The sequence below is a fragment of the Epinephelus lanceolatus genome, chromosome 6, assembly GCF_041903045.1.
Source record: "Epinephelus lanceolatus isolate andai-2023 chromosome 6, ASM4190304v1, whole genome shotgun sequence".
Classification (NCBI taxonomy): domain Eukaryota; kingdom Metazoa; phylum Chordata; class Actinopteri; order Perciformes; family Serranidae; genus Epinephelus; species Epinephelus lanceolatus.
In genome coordinates, this window is record NC_135739.1 from 37,793,388 (window position 1) to 37,810,654 (window position 17,267).

Below are 17,267 nucleotides of genomic sequence, written 5' to 3' on the forward strand. Positions count from 1 at the left end.
AACTTTTAAAAAATACTTAACCCCCACACTATCACAAATGTAGCCTATTTACTGTCCTTTTTAAAAAAAAAAAAAAAAAAACTTTTCAAAGATGGCCTCACTTGTCTGAAAGTGACGTTGGTCCCCACAAAGATAGACAGACATCAGCACAAACACACACTCTGCCTCCAGCTGAGTTAGCAGGGGAGTGGCGCAGGGAGGAAAGTTTTTGGCTCAGCAGGTTGGGGAGAGGCAAAGAGGTGTGGTCACCAGCCTCCAAAAACGATCCTCCCCTACAGTTTGTTTGCAGTCTGCTCCGGAGGGACCGCGGAGAACAGGTGGACAGGGAGAGACACCCTACCTGCCTGCTGAGTTTGCCCCGGTAGCTTCCACGGAGTAGCTTCGGCTACCGTCTCCGTGTCACAATGAGTCAATACGGGTCTCAGAAGGGCCTGGACAGGTCCAAAGGCGACTTGACTGGCGGGGGGACGTATTACGCACGGAGCGAAGTCCTGCACGGAGGCGGTAATGGATACGACCCCTACATGGACGGATACAACACCTACTCCTTTTCAAGGTCCTCCACGGGCGGGATGGCAGGCGGAATGTCGGGCGGTATGATGAGCGGAATGCCAGGCGGCATGGTGGTGAGCGGAATGTCGGGCGGCATGATGAGCGGAATGTCGAGCGGAATGGGAGGCGGAATGGTGAGCGGAATGTCGAGCGGAATGGGAGGCGGAATGGTGAGCGGAATGTCGGGCGGCATGGGAGGCGGAATAAGGTATGAACTGAGTTTCTGGTTAATTTTTACAACTGTTAAATCTGCGCTCTCCTGGCAGCCACTTGTTGCCCCCGCTTGAACCAGACGGACATGTTGTTGCCCTCTCTGTAGGGAGGATGCACGCCAGTCTGAAAGGCTGGTTGCTATCAAATATTAACCATGACAGCTTGTTTAATCCCAGTATTCATTTCGCCCCTGCACACGCTGAGCAGGCACAATGGTCCTTGAGCTGAATAAAAGCTCTGGTATTTGCGGCTCAGACATCAAATTTACCAACCAAACGCATGATAACATTTGCAGGGATCCTGATTACAGGAAAGTGCTCTTCCTCTGCAAATGTCACAGCTCTGATCTCTGAAATAACCTGACATTTACATCAGTTTAGGAGCTGTGCCTCATGACATAATGCTCCATAAAGTGGTTGTCTCCAGTCCCCATTCAAGCTGAAAGGTTGCATACAAAGTTTGAAACGAATTTGGCTGCTGTGCATGCATAGTTTGTTTGGTGAAGGAGTCACCACGTCACCTGACTCTTTTATCTCATCATTAATAATACACAGTGATAACAAAACAAGGCTGCACTGGAATCAATGTGTCAAAGTTGAAATGAGGTCTTATTAAAGCTGATGTGTTTTGCAGATTTTTTAAACTGTACTTCAGCTTCCTCTTTGCACAGCAGCTTCCCACCCTGGAGGGAGACACTGAGTTTGATTTATAGCTCACACTGAACTGCCAAGGCCCGTCCTCTGCAACTGCTTAACACTCACTTCTTGCAGAAACATATGTGTCAAGTTTAGACCTTCCATACTGTCATCCACAGGGTAAATATGTCACTGTGGTAGCCTACTGTAGAAAAGGGCAGAGAGCATGTGGTCAACATGATCACAAGATGTTTGACACGATAAAAGATGTTGATTAATATCCGGGTCCAATCATCGTCTTAAATTTCATGTAATGTAGATTCTGATATTTATTAGCAGGTATTTGTTAAGGTCTTCTGATTATAGTGAAATCAGAGAAAAAACAGAGTTAAGGCTTTTCAAAGGAAAAAGTCACACTATTATTTTGTAATGATTAGAACTACATGGATAAATCAGCTGGGCCCATGTATCAGCCGATATTAGCTTATGGCAGCTATGTCATTATCCTCATGCACTGACAAAGGTCTTTGAGGTCAAAAACTTACATAATAGTAGCATGCAGATGTTCTGATCTCTTTCCATTTTTTCATCCAGCACCTTTTTGTTTTGTGGAAGTGTGTGTTAGTTCTGGGGAAGTTTTGCAAGATATGTTATTGGCACACGCTGCAGCACAGAAATGCCACCCGTATGTTTGATTTGTTCAGAAACATTAACCTTTTTGATAAAAGATCCTTTTCAGAAATGTTTTTTTATTTCACATTTATGTAAGAAAAATGATATTGACTTATATAATGATATCTGTTATTATCGAGTTTCAAATATCAAAACCCATCAGCCTTAAAAATCCAGTAAATGCCCTCAGGCAGAGACGCCAACCTAACCTTCTATGTTTTCAGTGTAACTACTGCATATAATGATGATGATGATGATGATGATGATAATGACAATTTTACTACTGTGTAGTAATGCACAAATGCACATTTTAACATCGTGTTCAGACCAAAAGAATAGCAGTTATATTTACATGATTAGATATTCCTGACGTTCCTGACCGAAGCATATGAAGTTACAACATAATGTCTTATAGATCTCCAAGTAAAGACTTGTTAAATAGTCCATCTTGCCTTCTTTTCTATGCTTGTGAAGTTAGCAAATGTAAAAACAAATAAAATTAAACAACTATTCCAAATGTTTAATAATACACAATTTTATCACTTTTTGTGGGACACAATCAACTGTATCATGTGTATTTTTATTCTGTTATTAGTGCCTAATTACATGCACCTTTGCGGAAGAACTCCCAAGACATTTTTAGTTGGATAAACATCCGTACAGGAAATTGTTAGGAAAGAAAGTGACCCCAAAGCTGAAGTGTTTTTTCAAAGACATGCAATGCTGTATGTGACACACAGGACAGGACATTCATTCACTCTGTGCCCTCAATTAGTGCTTCCCACAGAATAAATCTGAGGGGTTATGAGCAGTGGTGATCCTAGAAGCTAGAAGGGGCCCCACCTAGTGGGGAGTTTCCCTTTCCTGGGGAGGGGGGGCAGCAGCACACTGTATAATGCCTTTATGGGAGGTTTAAGAGGGTTTAGAGTTGTCATTGCAAAATGTGTTAATGGGATTGGCTGTGGGGGGCTCCTTCCCTCCTTTTTTTTTTTTTTTTTTTGGCGGGGTGCCCCAAACATTTGTCTGGTGCACACCTGGTCACAAGAGAAGAAGAAACCACAAGTCTGCCGCACAAAATGATATTGACTAAATTGAACTTTTTTGTGAAATACTGACTGACAGAAAAATTCTAATGAAACAATTTGAGAGGAGAAAATCAGCCATTTGTGAAACTGCGTACAACTCATTACATCACACAGTAGAGAGGTTGTGATCTGATGGCTTTAACTGTAATATTGCGTTGGATATGCATTTAATACAAATAATGCAGCTGAAGATTATTATGTAAAGAACCTGATGTTTACTCTGCTGTCCCCTGCAGTGGTTCCATCCACCAGAGGGCCATGATCCTGCAGAGCCAGTGCCAGGAGTACCTGAAGAAAGCCGAATACGCCCTTCAGTCTGTGAGTCATACTTTGTTTTTTTAACCTCACTTACTGGCTCTTTTCCTTCAGTAGTGCAGATAAAAGCCTGTCTGGGTCAGAGCTCATTCTGCAGGTTTTTATTTCAAAAAGAAAAAGCATTGTGTTGCAGCTTCACTTCTGTTGGTACAAGATGCAAAGAGAATGACAGAAATGTGGTTTGGTCGTAAATTGAGTAACTTGATGAATGTGACAGTCAGAAGATGTAACAGAACCAGGCTGATAATGAGAGCATTTTGTTTATCTCTGTGGTGGATCTGTTTTTTGGAGCCAAAGCCCCTTCAGCGACATTTCAACCGTCAATGAATCCATTACAGCTTTACATTGTCAGAGTGAGTCTGCAAACATCTAGGCGCACACGCACACACGCCCCCTCAGCTTCATGTTTGCCAACTTCTAGTGAATTATTTGTCTTTCTAAAGAGTTTACCGGAAGTGCAAAACGTTTGACTCATCATATGAAATGCGTCAAATACTGAATTTTGCCTCTATTACTTTTCTTTTTTTAAGTCATGAAATTATCAATTTTCAAGGTCTTGGTTTTTTTCCCTGGGATTTTGACAGTTTTGGCATATCAACACAGAACTGACAAATTGAGTGTAAAGTAAAAGTGCTGCATTTGTTATAAGAAACAAAGACGAAGTGTTGGCTCTATGTCATATGTTTAAAAAAAACACCAGTTAAAAATATTAACAATGTTTTTGCATGATACATTTTTAATGACACGTGCATAGGACCAAAAAAGAAACCCCAAGAAAAGAAGAAACGCACTATGAGATACTTTCGTTTGGTAGACATGAAATAAATTGGATAAAAGTGTCAAAACAGTTTTTGGTTCTTTCTCAATTTACAAACAGAAAAATCCCAAATTTTTCCCACATTTCATCATCGACAGAAACTTTTTACTGGAAAATGTATGGATGTATGTTTCTGTTCTTGCAGAGTGGTTTTGTACATACCCTCAATGTTTTATTTTATGCCATGCAGGGCAGTGCCTCGGGTGATGCAGAGCGCAACATGGCGAAGGCCAAAGAGACCATTGAGCAGCTGAAGGGCTGCGCGATGGACCTGAGACAAATGGGACAGCCCAATGAAAACGTAGTCAGGACGTAAGAAGGATTCCTCCCTTTCTGTCTTTGCTTGTGATTTCACTTTTAAAACATTTCTGTCTGTGACATGCAAGTCTTGCCAATTTTCTTTTTCTCTTGCTAATCCGTAGTTTGGAGATTTGTAAAGACCAGCTGAAGGGCGTACACTTGGCCATGACAGGCAGCATGCGCAGGAGGAGGAGCACCAGAGGGAGCACTGGAGGTTGGGAGGAGGGCGGAAGGAGCTTCCAAGACGCTATGGGCTGGATTGCACAGCAAAAGGTGTGCGTACACACAGACACACACACACACACACACACATTGCACTTGATGTCAGATAATAAATCTGGAAGACGACTAAAAACATGGCTTCAAGTTAGGGGTGAGCGATATAGCCCTAAAATAATATTGAAATATTTCAAGGTATTAATTTAAGAACATAGAATTGCAAGAAAATAAATGATATAGTTTTACATGTCAACCTAACAGTCTGCCTCCAAATATTCAGTAAAAACCAAACAAAAAATGATCTCTCATTTCTTTAGTTTATAAACAACAGCAGTAACTCAGAGAGAGATTCAGATTCTGTATATAATAATAATACTTCAACAAAGTAAAATCTACCACAAATTACACATTTAAACAGCTCCCAAATCCAAAAAAATGTACCCTTGCGATTTTCTCTTTTAGCAAAAATCTTAAATGATTGAGTTGTTTTTTCCCCCCACTTGGACCTTTATGCTCTACCATTTCTTCTCTCATTATCAGGCTGTAACTTGTGACAGGCTGTTATGCTATGATAAGTATTGCACATTCACATATAAGTACTACCGGTACTATCTTGAACGAGATGATATGGCAGACCCTTACTTCAAGTGTGGAAATATCTGGCATTAAGTTCTAAATTAAACACCTAAAATGAGCTTGAACCTGATTAATTGCCATGTCATAGGTGGATTATGACACAATGGGCCCCTGGGCCCAGATGCATAAAAGGCCCTACTACCCCCTGTAGGCAGGTACAACATGATGTTCTTTCTCCCCACAGAACTGAGGAGCCCAAATTGCCTAGTTCACTTAACACATCTGCAGTCCTGTGGACAAACGGAGGGGATGGAAACACTTTCTTAAGATGTTTCATGATGTTTTTTTTTCTCATGACATCTTCAAAGTGAATGTTTAGGCTATTCCCCTAGTTTTACTATTTTTTGTAGGACTTTTTGGGCTGGGATATCACAATTATGAAGAAACCCTTTGACAAGAAATCCAAAGTCATTAAAAATGACTTCATGCAGAGGGGCCCCCATGAGTCCATTGAGTCATTTGTGTATTTTTTGACCATACAGTAGGCCTATATATTACATATAGTACATATTGATGGTACAGTAAACTTACGTGTGTAGTTGGAGAGATTGATTATTCATTATTGATGAAGGATTTGATGATAAAACTTTTAAAACTCAGATTTAGTTTTGTCATTTTATTGGTCGATGATGATGACAATTTTGTTTACATTTTTTGTGGATTGTTCCTTTAATTAAAAAAAGTGTTTACCTGTTGAGACATTGAACGAGCCTCCAGAATAATCGTTTCTTTATCAATAAAATTAGTCTCATTCGCAATTTGCATTCAAAAATCCATCATATGCATTGATAAAATCTGCAAACAAACCTCAAGAAATGAAAACACAGTTATTGCAAAAAGAACAATGTGATTACTGTAGCTTGATGCCTTAAAATGTCTATCTTTACAGCTACTTTTGTAAGGCTATTCAAGGTCATAAAAAGATCTTTGTGTGGTGTCACTTTAAGAAAAAGGAGGAAACAGTGTCAGGGAACTGACTGACAGGTCTCATTAAACCAGGATACTGTTCATACAGAGTTTGGACATAAAAGCATTCCTGTGCTGTGTGTTGTAACACACACTGGATTGAAGTGACATTGCTTGTAAGCAATTAAATTTAAAATGAAAAATAATGAATTTATGAGGAATTTAAAGACAAACAAGAACACACAAGAGGATGTGCAAGAATTTTTGGGAAGCACTGCAGGGGAATACACATTAAAAGAAGGTTTTGTCTTTAATTCTCAGACCAATTTTTCCTGTGGTAGATTTCAGAGATGTTTTTTTCTGACGAGGCTCATAAATTTACAGACAGAAAAAAAAACATCCCCTGATCCAACTTCCATCCATCTCTGCCACCACCTGCTGGTGACATTTAGTGCATATCATGCAAATGTTTGTAAAAACCCTTAAAACTCCCTCTCTGACCTGCCTCAAAATGATCCTAATGTAAACACTGTCAGCTGCACCATTATTCTTATTGTGTGTTTCTGCTGATCAATTATCATTTTTGTGTTTCAGCGTCTGATTGAAACTGCATCCTGGGGAGACGATCCTGCAGCCATCGATCAGCAGCTCGTCAGCCACCAGAGGTTTCACAGCTCCATCCAGAGGAGTGCCGAGGTTGAGCGAGCCAAAGATGACCTGGTGGGTTCAGTCTGCACATTAAGCATTACTGCTGGGCTGAAAGCACATGTAGTGATGTTGCAACAGAAGTCCCACATAATTTGTGAGAGAGCACATAATGTAACTCCCCAGAAGGCTCTACTGTAAATTCTATTCAATTCTTAATAAAAGACAAATTGTAATTAAATGGATCTAGATTTGATCTCAAAACACAAGGACAGATAATCATTTGGTATGTCATTAATTTTTTTTTTTTGGCATAAGGAACAGGATAAATAATGAAAAATAGACTCAGATTGTTCAGAAATCCTCAAATATCAAATCATTTTATATATACATACACTAGAGAAAACACTTAAAGGGGTATTAGTTGATATAGTATTTGAACTTCAGTGATCTAGTATGTATAATAATAGTAATAATACTAATAATAATAGTAATAATAAATTCTATTAATAAAGGAACTTTCAAAACAGAGTGCTTCACAATAACAACACATTTACAATCATTGAGAGAATAAAACAAACTACGAGCCAAAAACCAGGCACATAGTAAAACACAGGGAAAGTCATAAAACACAAGTGAATTCACTGAAGAGCAATTCTGAAAAAGGTGGTTATTAAAAGTGTATTAAAAGATGAGACAGAGTTTGCAGCCCTGATCTTCTCAGGCAGGTCATTCCAAAGTCAAGGAACTCTGACTGCAAAGGCTCTGTCCGCTTTTTGAATTAATCTGGCCCTTGGAATGACAAGGAGTGATGCTTCTGACGATCTCAGGGTGAGAGAAGGGACATAGGGCAATAGAGATCAGATAAGTTACATGGAAGGAGGCCTCAGGGCTTTGTAAGATATCAATAATACCTTAAAATCTATTCTAAAAGCAACAGCCAGTGTCAGTGTTTCATATGAGGCTAGGGGACTAACATAAGACCGATTAAAGAAAGAATAATAAAAACAGAAGCACCAGCGATCATGATATCCTTATTTTTTAGCTCCAAAATCACTGGATCTGACATTTCCAGTGTTTCAACAATAGCATCTTTTTGTTACCCTGACTGGTAAACGCCCACATCTTTCAAACTCCCCAGGTCATTTTAAGATACTAAAGTTAATTCTCTTCCTACAGATGAAGAAAGGAGACAAGCCGAATCTTCACGCTCTGGATCAGGAATGGGACAGCCTGCAGGTGAAAGAAAAAACAATATACTCGCTAAGACTTGAGTATTTTCTAGTAAATTGTTGTATCTAAACATGCTCTCGTCTCCCTTGCCAGCAAATGTCGTTTAATCGGACCGAGCAGCTGCAAGACCTGAAGCGGATCATTCAGGAGATATCCCAGGAGATCATGTGGGTGAACGACAGGGAGGAGGAGGAGCTGATGTTTGACTGGGGAGACAAGAACATCGACCAGTACATCCCACGGAAGCAGGAGAGCTACTCGGTTAGTAAAAGATAAAAAGTTTAGTGAGAGCCAGGAGACACTTGGTGTTCATTTTGATGTATTGACGCTCCAGAAATCCACATTTAATTTCATCTTTTAAGAGCGTCTCTCTTGTCGATTAACATTCTTGGCAATCCTGTGTGTCTAAATTACACTAATGCTTTTTCATGAAGCCAATCTGCATCACATAAGGGAGCAATCATCTGTGATGCATTAGATTTTGGCAGCTGCAGTCAGTCATCCACCTGTGGAGCCACAGAGCGTTCCTCCAGCTGCATTCTGGTGTTTTCTGTGTCCCCTCTGATTACTGAAGCTCTTGTTATGTAACAGCAACTGATGAGTGCCCTGGAGGACAAAGAGAAGGACCTGAATAAACTGAAAGCCAAAGTGGACATCCTTCTGAAGAACAACCATCCAGCTTCAGAAAAGATCGAGGTGTGAACCAACCCCTTTACCATCACACCAATACACAGTGTTTACGTGCATTTATAAGTAGGAGCCTTATCTTTAATTTTTCTATTTTTTTGTCTCTGTTTTTTTTTTTCAGGCTTACAAGGACACTCTGCAGACCCAGTGGAGTTGGCTCCTGCAAATCACCAAGTGCATTGATGTTCACCTGAAGGAGAATGCAGCTTACAGCCAGGTAGCATGGCACTACATAAAACTTAAAGCCATTTTAATTAATATTTTTGAGTTACTATTTGTAATGTAAGAGGGGAGTTGCTCGTAGTGACAAACCCCGAGGGAATTGTTAAGGGACAATGGGGCACGGATACGGCGCGACACGTCTGGTGCAGCATGCCCACAGCAGAGCGTGTCCACTATGATCGGCACGAGGCTTCTACATTGACCACAGAAGCCGTGCGTACTAGTGTAGACATTGCGCCGCTCATCTTTGTTTTAATATTGCTGGTCTCTTTTTTTCTTCTCTACGTGAGTACAATCTGGTTTTTTTTGGTTTTTGTTTTTTTTTTTTAGAGATATTTTTTGGGGCATTTTAGCCTTTAATCGATAGGACATGATCCCAGTTCATTGACATTAGCGTTATTTCCAGGTGCAGAGTGCAGCTGTTTTCAGCAAATAAGCTCTGATAAACTCACTCAACACTACCTGCACAGCACCAGGTGGCAGACAGACACAGTTAGCAACCAGCTGGTGATTACAGTGGTGCATTTTGCGGCGAAAGAGCCAGATTTTCCCCCTCAGGAGTTTGTGGAGACCAAATGGAGCTAAATGAAGGGTCAAATGCATGTTTAGCTAATGATTAAATTTCAAAGTTGTGTATCATAAAATGTAATGTCCAGGGTTTGATTTCATCTGTTAACATTTTTATACTGTACCCCTCTCTTTCCTCATGTTTCCTGCCTCCACTTTCTATATCTTGACTATTGAATAAAGGCAAAAAACGTGACAAGCAAACAAAATAATCCTCCAAAAAAAAAGATTCAGCCCGGTGTTTGTCCATTAGAACTGCTTGCACACCTATACTTTATGTGCTGAACTTTTTTCTCACATGTCCCAATGTGCCCTCTACTTATTTTTTTAAATATATATTTTTTTAAATGCAGTGCACAGAATTTTTTTAATTTATTTATTTATTTTATAGCTTCAAAAAAAGACACTTTGGCAGACAGCACATTGAATGCTGCTTCCCTCACACCGATCCAGCTTGAACTCCTCACATTGCGATTCTACACATAGTGGCTTTAATGGATGCAAAGGGCACATATGACGTGATCAGTCAGTCACTGTCATGTGCTGAGCTGAATCCTAACACTACTCATCTCTTGTGATCAATGAAATTACCATATGGTTGTCCCAGCAGTTGCCTGGCTCATTAAATATAGGGATTTTTCTGTGTGATGAGGGCTTGTGCTTTCCCCCCTAAATGTTGATAGTATATTTCATGAAAGTGTGTTCATTTTTTTTTTCTGATGTTAACAGACTAATGTCAAGAAAAGCATGGCTGCTTCCACAAACTAACACTGTGGGAAACCAAATAATGTATTCCTGTTGATCTCTTTTTATATATCTCAGTTCTTCAAAGAGGCCAATGAGACGTACACCACCCTGCAGAAGGAACATGAGTCAGTCCGCAGGAAGTTTACCTGTGACAAGAACACTTCACTGAATGACCTACTGGAGCTACTCAAGGGTCTGGAGGTACAAACAACTGCCTCTTATTTGTTTTAAATTTCTCATATAATGGCATAAGGTTAGCTGTTTTGTACTGTTTTCATTTATTGTGTGTATCCTCCATTTTATTCTTCTTATTTGAGCCTTTTTTCATTGTAAAATTGGATTTTTTTTTTGTTTGAATAAACTACAGAACAGCTACAGTGTATGATTACTTTTAGTGATCTGCATTATTATTGGTATTGATTTTGTTTTTTTCAATTACCTTCAGAGGGAGAAGGAGAGGATAATGGAAAACAAGAGGCAGGTTCAACATCTGGTCAACCAGTCCAAGAACATTGTGAGGCTGAAACCCAGAAACCCTGAAGAGAAGCGCAGCAGCCCCGTCATCGTCAAAGCACTGTGTGACTTCAAACAAGACCAGGTCAGTTTTCTAAGGACCATGCCACATATAGGCACCACTGATAATGAATTTATATTTATTTAGGGTGTAGTCTGCAAGGAAATAGTTAAATCTTATTTTCTCAAATATATGCTTCTAAGATCAAGAACTGTCCAATGTGTTCCTATTTTTCAGATTAATTATATAATCATATTTAAAAATCGTAAAACGACTTGTATTGTGGAGCTGGATTTGATTATTTGTATATATTACACCTCTGTGCCAGGTCCTGGCATAATGTTTTCAGGTTGACCGTCTGTCCCATTCCTGTGAACAGGGTATGTCAAGACCGCCTTGAGAGTAATTTTTCAAACTTGGCACAAATGTCCATTTGGACTTAACGATGAACTGATTAGTTTTGGGTGGTCACTGTGGCTTTGTCTGTCTCACTTTCGTGAAAGCAATATCTGAAGAATGCCTTCATGGATTTTTTTTTCCTTTAATTTGGCAAAAACATCCACTTTGAGTCAAGCATGAACTGATTGGATTTTGGTGGTCAAAGGTCAAGGTCACCACGACCTTGCATCCATCTCATTCTTGTGAATTTTCTGGGGCTTTTTAGCCTTTAATGGATAGGACAGACAAGCGTGAAAGGGGGAGAGAGAGAGGGAGTGACATGCAGCAAAGGACCACAGGCTGGAGTCGAACCCGGGCTGCTGCGGCAACAGCCTTGTGCATGGGGTGCCTGCTCTACCACTAAGCCACCGGCGCCCCACAAACGTCCTGTTTTATTCAAGGATGAATTGATTTGAATTTGGTGGTCAGGGTCAAAGCCCTCAAAACATCTTTTTGGCCATAACTCAAGAATTCATAGGCTAATTATGGCAAAATTTCACACAAATGTTTACAAGGATAAAATGATGAAGTGATGACATTTTATATCCACAAAGTCAAAGTCATAATGTTTTAAAAAAAAAACACTTTTCTGGCCATTGCTCATGTCATATCTCAGGAACAGAAGGGGAGACATTTTGTCAGACACTGAATTTGTGACACTAATCTTGTTCTTACAGACATGGATGTTAAGTGTACCTGCAACTTGACAGGTTCGCGGAGGCATACAACTGCGAGGCAGTAATTCTAGTTCATTGATGACATTTATTTTCATTGGCCTTCACAGAAGGTGATCTGTAAGGACAATGAGGCAATCCTGAAGGACAACAGTCAGCGCAGTAAGTGGGAAGTTACAGGCCCAGGAGGACTGGATATGACAGTGCCCTCTGTGTGCCTGATTGTACCACCACCCAACCCACTCGGCATCAGTCTGGCCAACAAGTAAGATGCACTAATTGTTTGTTTTGGGTACAAGAAGCCTTGTTGTTGTTGTGAGGTTAAGGTTTGAATTTTGTCTCTGTGTAATCCAAAGGAATGAGCAGTACTATGAGGCCATCCTGTCCATCTGGAATCAGCTGTACATCAACGTTAAGAGTCTCATCGCCTGGCAGTACTGCCTCATGGATATCAATAAAATCAACTCCCTCACTATCAGCATGGTAAGTGAGGAATAAACTCTTTGAAGTCAGAATAGAAAGTCTTCAAAATTATTATTATAATTGAAGGGTTTTATCTACCTTTTGGTTGCGGATGTTGGTAAATCAAACACAATGTTTGTGTGTGTGTTCAGCTGTCCCGCATGCGTCCTGAGGAATACCGCAAACTTATCAAGAGCCTGGAGACTCACTACGAGGAGTTCAGACTGAACAGCAGCGGCTCCCAGATGTTTGGTGATGAGGACAAGAGGATGATCGAGAACCAGTTCACTGGAGCCCAGTCCCACTATGACCAGCTGGTGGTGCAGCTGCCTACCTACAGTCAGTACTACAAAAAAATGTCACGCTCCCCTACATGAAAACAAATCATTAGATTTGCATTGTGATTTACAGGTGATAATGTGTGAGTTTATTAGAATAAAAGAAAGATATGGCAGCAAAAGGCAGCAGTTAAAAAGAGGACAGTGTTCCTGAGAATATAATAGATTTTTGAAATTAAATTAATTTTTTTTTATCAACTTTACCACCAATGTTGCCCAATTTCTACATCTATATTTTTATTGATAACACTTGATATCTGCAACCGCATCAAATATATAAAGAGAAAATCCAAAATGTTCAAAACAAAGTCATATCTTTCATTGTTAAGAAGCCCTTAAAATCCCTTTATCTGTGCCAAAAACTTTGAGAAAAATGAATAGTACACATAGTTTAGTACAAGCCACTCTTTGTTCTGGACTCAATATTTCAATGTGAAGTCCTCTTATAATACTAACTTAGTATTAGAGAAACTATTGCTTGAGGGTTTGAGAATGCAAATAGTGCTTATTATGAGAGTCAAACTATGTAACCACAATATCATGTTATTCCTTCACTAAAAAACATATCTTGTGTCTACTCACAGTTGCACAGCAGGAACAGATAGAAGTACAACAAGCACCCGGGCAGCAACACCATCAGTTTATCATAATACAGCAGCAGCAACAACATGCTGCAGCCGAAGCAGAGGCCATGAGGCTGGAAGAGGAGGCCAGGAGGCTTGAAGAGGCCCAGAGGCTGGAAGAGGCCAGGAGGCTTGAAGAGGCCAGGAGGCTGGAAGAGGCCAGGAGGCTTGAAGAGGCCAGGAGGCTTGAGGAGGAGGCCAGGAGACGTGAAGAAGAGGCCAGGAGGCGTGAAGAGGAGGCCAGGAGACTTGAAGAAGAACGACGAAGAGCGGAGCTGAAAAAGAAGAAAACAGATATTAAGAGCACTTCAGTAAAAGTGATCAAGACAGAGCCAGTGAAGAAGGTGAAGGTCACCACTGTTTCTGCCTCCCCTGCCTCCTCATCCTCCCTCAGCTTATCTGAGCTGCACGCTCTCAGACTTAGGCTGGAGGGTGCAGAGGACATGCTGAGTCAGCACGTTCACATCTGCCTTGGAGATGATGGGATGAACGACTGTGGCCTCAAGATCACTCAGTTAGAGGTATACCAATAAACCAATAATATAAAAAACATTTGCAGGATTAAACTTTAATTCCCCATATTCATTGCAATAACTGTTTTCCTGCAGACGGTGCAGCATGATGTCAATTTGATGCGTGAGGAGTACTTACGTCTGAGGGAGCGTATATTGAAGGAGCTGGACGGCATGACTGATGCAGATAAAGCCCAGTTCCTCCGCAGTGAGCTTGGAGTCATCAACCAAAGACTGGGCAGTCTGGAGAGCAGCTCATCAGCTTACCTACAGCGGTAAACCAAACAAACTGAAGCTTTGTCATTCAAAAGTCTCACTAAGATCAAAATCTCATAGCAAGATGAAGCTAAGATTAAATTTCATATACCCTTCATATACACAAGATCACAACTACGATGATCAAAACTGTCTTCTGTAAAGGAAGCTGCTTTGACATATTGACACATTTTTCTGGAATTACTTTCTCTATCCCTTTATCACATCGTTCTCTCTGTCAGGCTGCGGGCTCTAAGGGATATGCTGGAGAGTGTGGCACGAGCTGAAGATATAGTGAAAGTTTATGAGGCAAGACTGACAGAGAAAGAGACCACGTCTCTGTCGCCCAGTGAAGTGGAGGATTACATGATGACCCTGAAGGTAACATTTTCTCATTTATTGCAAAAATCACTGCAGTTTTTCAGCAAGATAAAAGAGTTTCAGACAAGTAAGCAGTTCAGCCTTTTCTTCTGGGACAGAATACCAGTGCATGTTAGTGCTCAGTGTCTCAGTGGTTATCCATCAGTTTAAGTTAGAAAAGCTTGTGTTAAAAAGTAAGAAAGTCCCTGAAACTTGTTTTTGCTATTTGCTATGATTCTTTAAAAATACCTTTAAAGTGTCAGGGATGTCACATTTGACTGGTGTCTCCTGTGTGTTGTTTAGAATATTAATGCAGAGCTGGATCAGAAGAAGGATGTTCTGACCTCCATGGAGGCAGAGTTAGGCAAGGCCACCCACTGGAATGGCCAGGTGGGTGGGCCTTTTCACAGGTGTGACATGATGCTATCTAAATACACTGATCAGGTGAATCTGCTGTCAGACCGCTGGAGACGAATCCAAGGGCAGATTGACACCAGGTATGCTGTCCTCTCTCTTATATCTATTTTATACCAATGACCCATATTTGAGCCATGTTTGTCAAGTATTACATCAAAGTGTCACATTTCACAAATAAATGAAAATAACCATTTATTACAGCCTGAGAGACAGCACAACCTTTTCACACCAGTTTATGTCAGATCAGAACTTTGTGTAAAAGGGAACTCTCTGAACTCGCTGAAGACATGGTGCTATATTTTGAATTTTTTCTTTTCCTTGTCCAGAGTCCTAGATTTGCAGGCATACCAGCCTCAGCTGGAGCACTACAAGCAAACCAGCACGTCCCTTATTGACTGGATTGATACCACACAGAAAAAACAAGACGCCCTGCAGGCCACCAAGATAGAGAGCATCCAAGCATTGACCGACCATATTAATAACCAGAAGGTCTCCTGCTCAGCCCGCTGTTGCTATTGATTAACTTGGTTACTGTGTTTTGCGTCTCTGGCCATGTGTTTTAAGTCACCTTACATCTTTATATTTTTGTGTTCTGAAGGCTCTGAACTCAGAAATCAAAGCAAAGAGGGAGACAGTGGAGAGTGTGCTGAAGGAAAATGAAGCCTGTGTGAATTCTATCAAGGTAAGGAGGCATGCATATCGTCTACAGACTTTACACTCAACTCTCAAAATAATTCATTTTATGACCGTATTTGTTTTACAGGACTATGAAACAGACTTGGCTTCTTACACTTCTGGTTTAGAGACTTTGCTCAACATCCCCATCAAAAGGACAATGCTAAAGTCGCCGTCGATGGATCTTAATCTGGAAGTAATAAAACCTAATAGGAGAGGTTTTCTCTCATTAAAACACAGAAACAACTTTTGGTATATGGTGACCAGCTAGTATCTGAAAGTCTTTTCCCCTTATAATCTAATAGTTGAAATTTTTATGAATGTGTGAAGGAAAGTGATGTTATATCTAAATTAAACCTTGAGTTTGCCTTGTTTTTGTCTCAGGCTACACAACTGCAAACCCGTTACATGGAGTTGCTCACTCATTCTGATGACTACTACAGATTCCTGGGAACACTGCTCAAAAACATGGAGGAGCTCAAGGTACTGATGTTGTACATTTTTTTGGTACTGATGTACATCATATCTATCTATCTATCTATCTATCTATCCATCTATCTATCTATCTATCTATCTATCCATCCATCCATCCATCCATCCATCCAAAATACACTGTCAGATTTTCATGATAATGATGCCAATAAATGTTCATTGTCCCCATTGGTTAAGTTAAAATAACCTAAATTAGTTTAAGTTAGTTGAAAGTTGAGTTAACACTGAGTTGCATTAACATGTCTTGAAGTGTTGGAAATTCAACCTTTTTTTTTTTTTTTTTAATACCAAAGCTGCCCTAATGAACATTTTTATATTAAGAATGGAAAACATGACTGTGTAATTGATTGTAGTGATGAACCCACAGAGAGTTTTCATTTGATTTGGCAGTTCCCCTGAGCTTTTAATGGCCTGCAACTTTACTGTTTCGTAGGGGTGTAACGATACATCGATCCACATCGATACATCGATTCATTGATTAACGATCCGATTATATCGATGCAAAATGAAAACATCGATCCATATCTTCATCTTAAAGATACACATTTATTTTGAAATTCACATAGCACGTCTGTGTCACCATTTCTGGGCAAGCGCGCCTCCGCTCAAACAACAAACAGAGCTCAGAAATAAAATGGTAAAATCATATTCTAGTTGTTTTTGTGAGTTGATGTAAATGATTGTGTTAGATGGGCATATGGTATTGCGTTGTATCAATCGCAGGCCCCTGAATCGAATCGAATCAAAATCGTATCATGAAAGACTTTGTGATATCGGCAAACATTGTATCGTCATCCAAACAAATCGATATAATATCATATCATGATGAAGCTGGTGATTTACACCCCTACTGTTTTGGTTCAGTGTCACCTCTCACATCCTTGTTTCAGCAAAAAAGCTCTAGTATACCAACTGTACACTACCTGCCCATTACCAAATGGAAGACAGAAAAAGTTAACTACTACAGTAGCTGGTGAAGATGGTGGAGCTGTTAGAAACTAATGAGCCAGATATTTTTCCTCAGAGGTCGATGGAGACTAAAAAAAGGGCTAAAAG

General features: G+C 40.2%; 1 protein-coding gene across 2 annotated transcripts in view; it reads left to right on the forward strand.

Moving 5' to 3' along the window:
• The first annotated feature begins 285 nt into the window (after positions 1–285).
• The window catches only part of dspb (desmoplakin b), a 30,008-nt gene continuing 13,026 nt past the window's right edge, over positions 286–17,267 (forward strand). For both annotated transcript variants that reach the window (XM_033621704.2, XM_078169040.1), the window contains exons 1-22: positions 286–760; positions 3,394–3,475; positions 4,480–4,601; positions 4,712–4,862; positions 6,945–7,070; positions 8,175–8,234; positions 8,322–8,489; positions 8,820–8,924; positions 9,037–9,132; positions 10,527–10,652; positions 10,897–11,049; positions 12,188–12,342; positions 12,434–12,560; positions 12,692–12,878; positions 13,462–14,021; positions 14,109–14,287; positions 14,510–14,648; positions 14,931–15,124; positions 15,371–15,533; positions 15,643–15,726; positions 15,808–15,915; positions 16,104–16,202. In XM_033621704.2, coding sequence (XP_033477595.2) covers positions 405–760; positions 3,394–3,475; positions 4,480–4,601; positions 4,712–4,862; positions 6,945–7,070; positions 8,175–8,234; positions 8,322–8,489; positions 8,820–8,924; positions 9,037–9,132; positions 10,527–10,652; positions 10,897–11,049; positions 12,188–12,342; positions 12,434–12,560; positions 12,692–12,878; positions 13,462–14,021; positions 14,109–14,287; positions 14,510–14,648; positions 14,931–15,124; positions 15,371–15,533; positions 15,643–15,726; positions 15,808–15,915; positions 16,104–16,202 — 3,540 coding nt within the window. In that variant the 5' untranslated portion in view covers positions 286–404. The remainder of the gene's footprint in view (positions 761–3,393; positions 3,476–4,479; positions 4,602–4,711; positions 4,863–6,944; positions 7,071–8,174; positions 8,235–8,321; positions 8,490–8,819; positions 8,925–9,036; positions 9,133–10,526; positions 10,653–10,896; positions 11,050–12,187; positions 12,343–12,433; positions 12,561–12,691; positions 12,879–13,461; positions 14,022–14,108; positions 14,288–14,509; positions 14,649–14,930; positions 15,125–15,370; positions 15,534–15,642; positions 15,727–15,807; positions 15,916–16,103; positions 16,203–17,267) is intronic.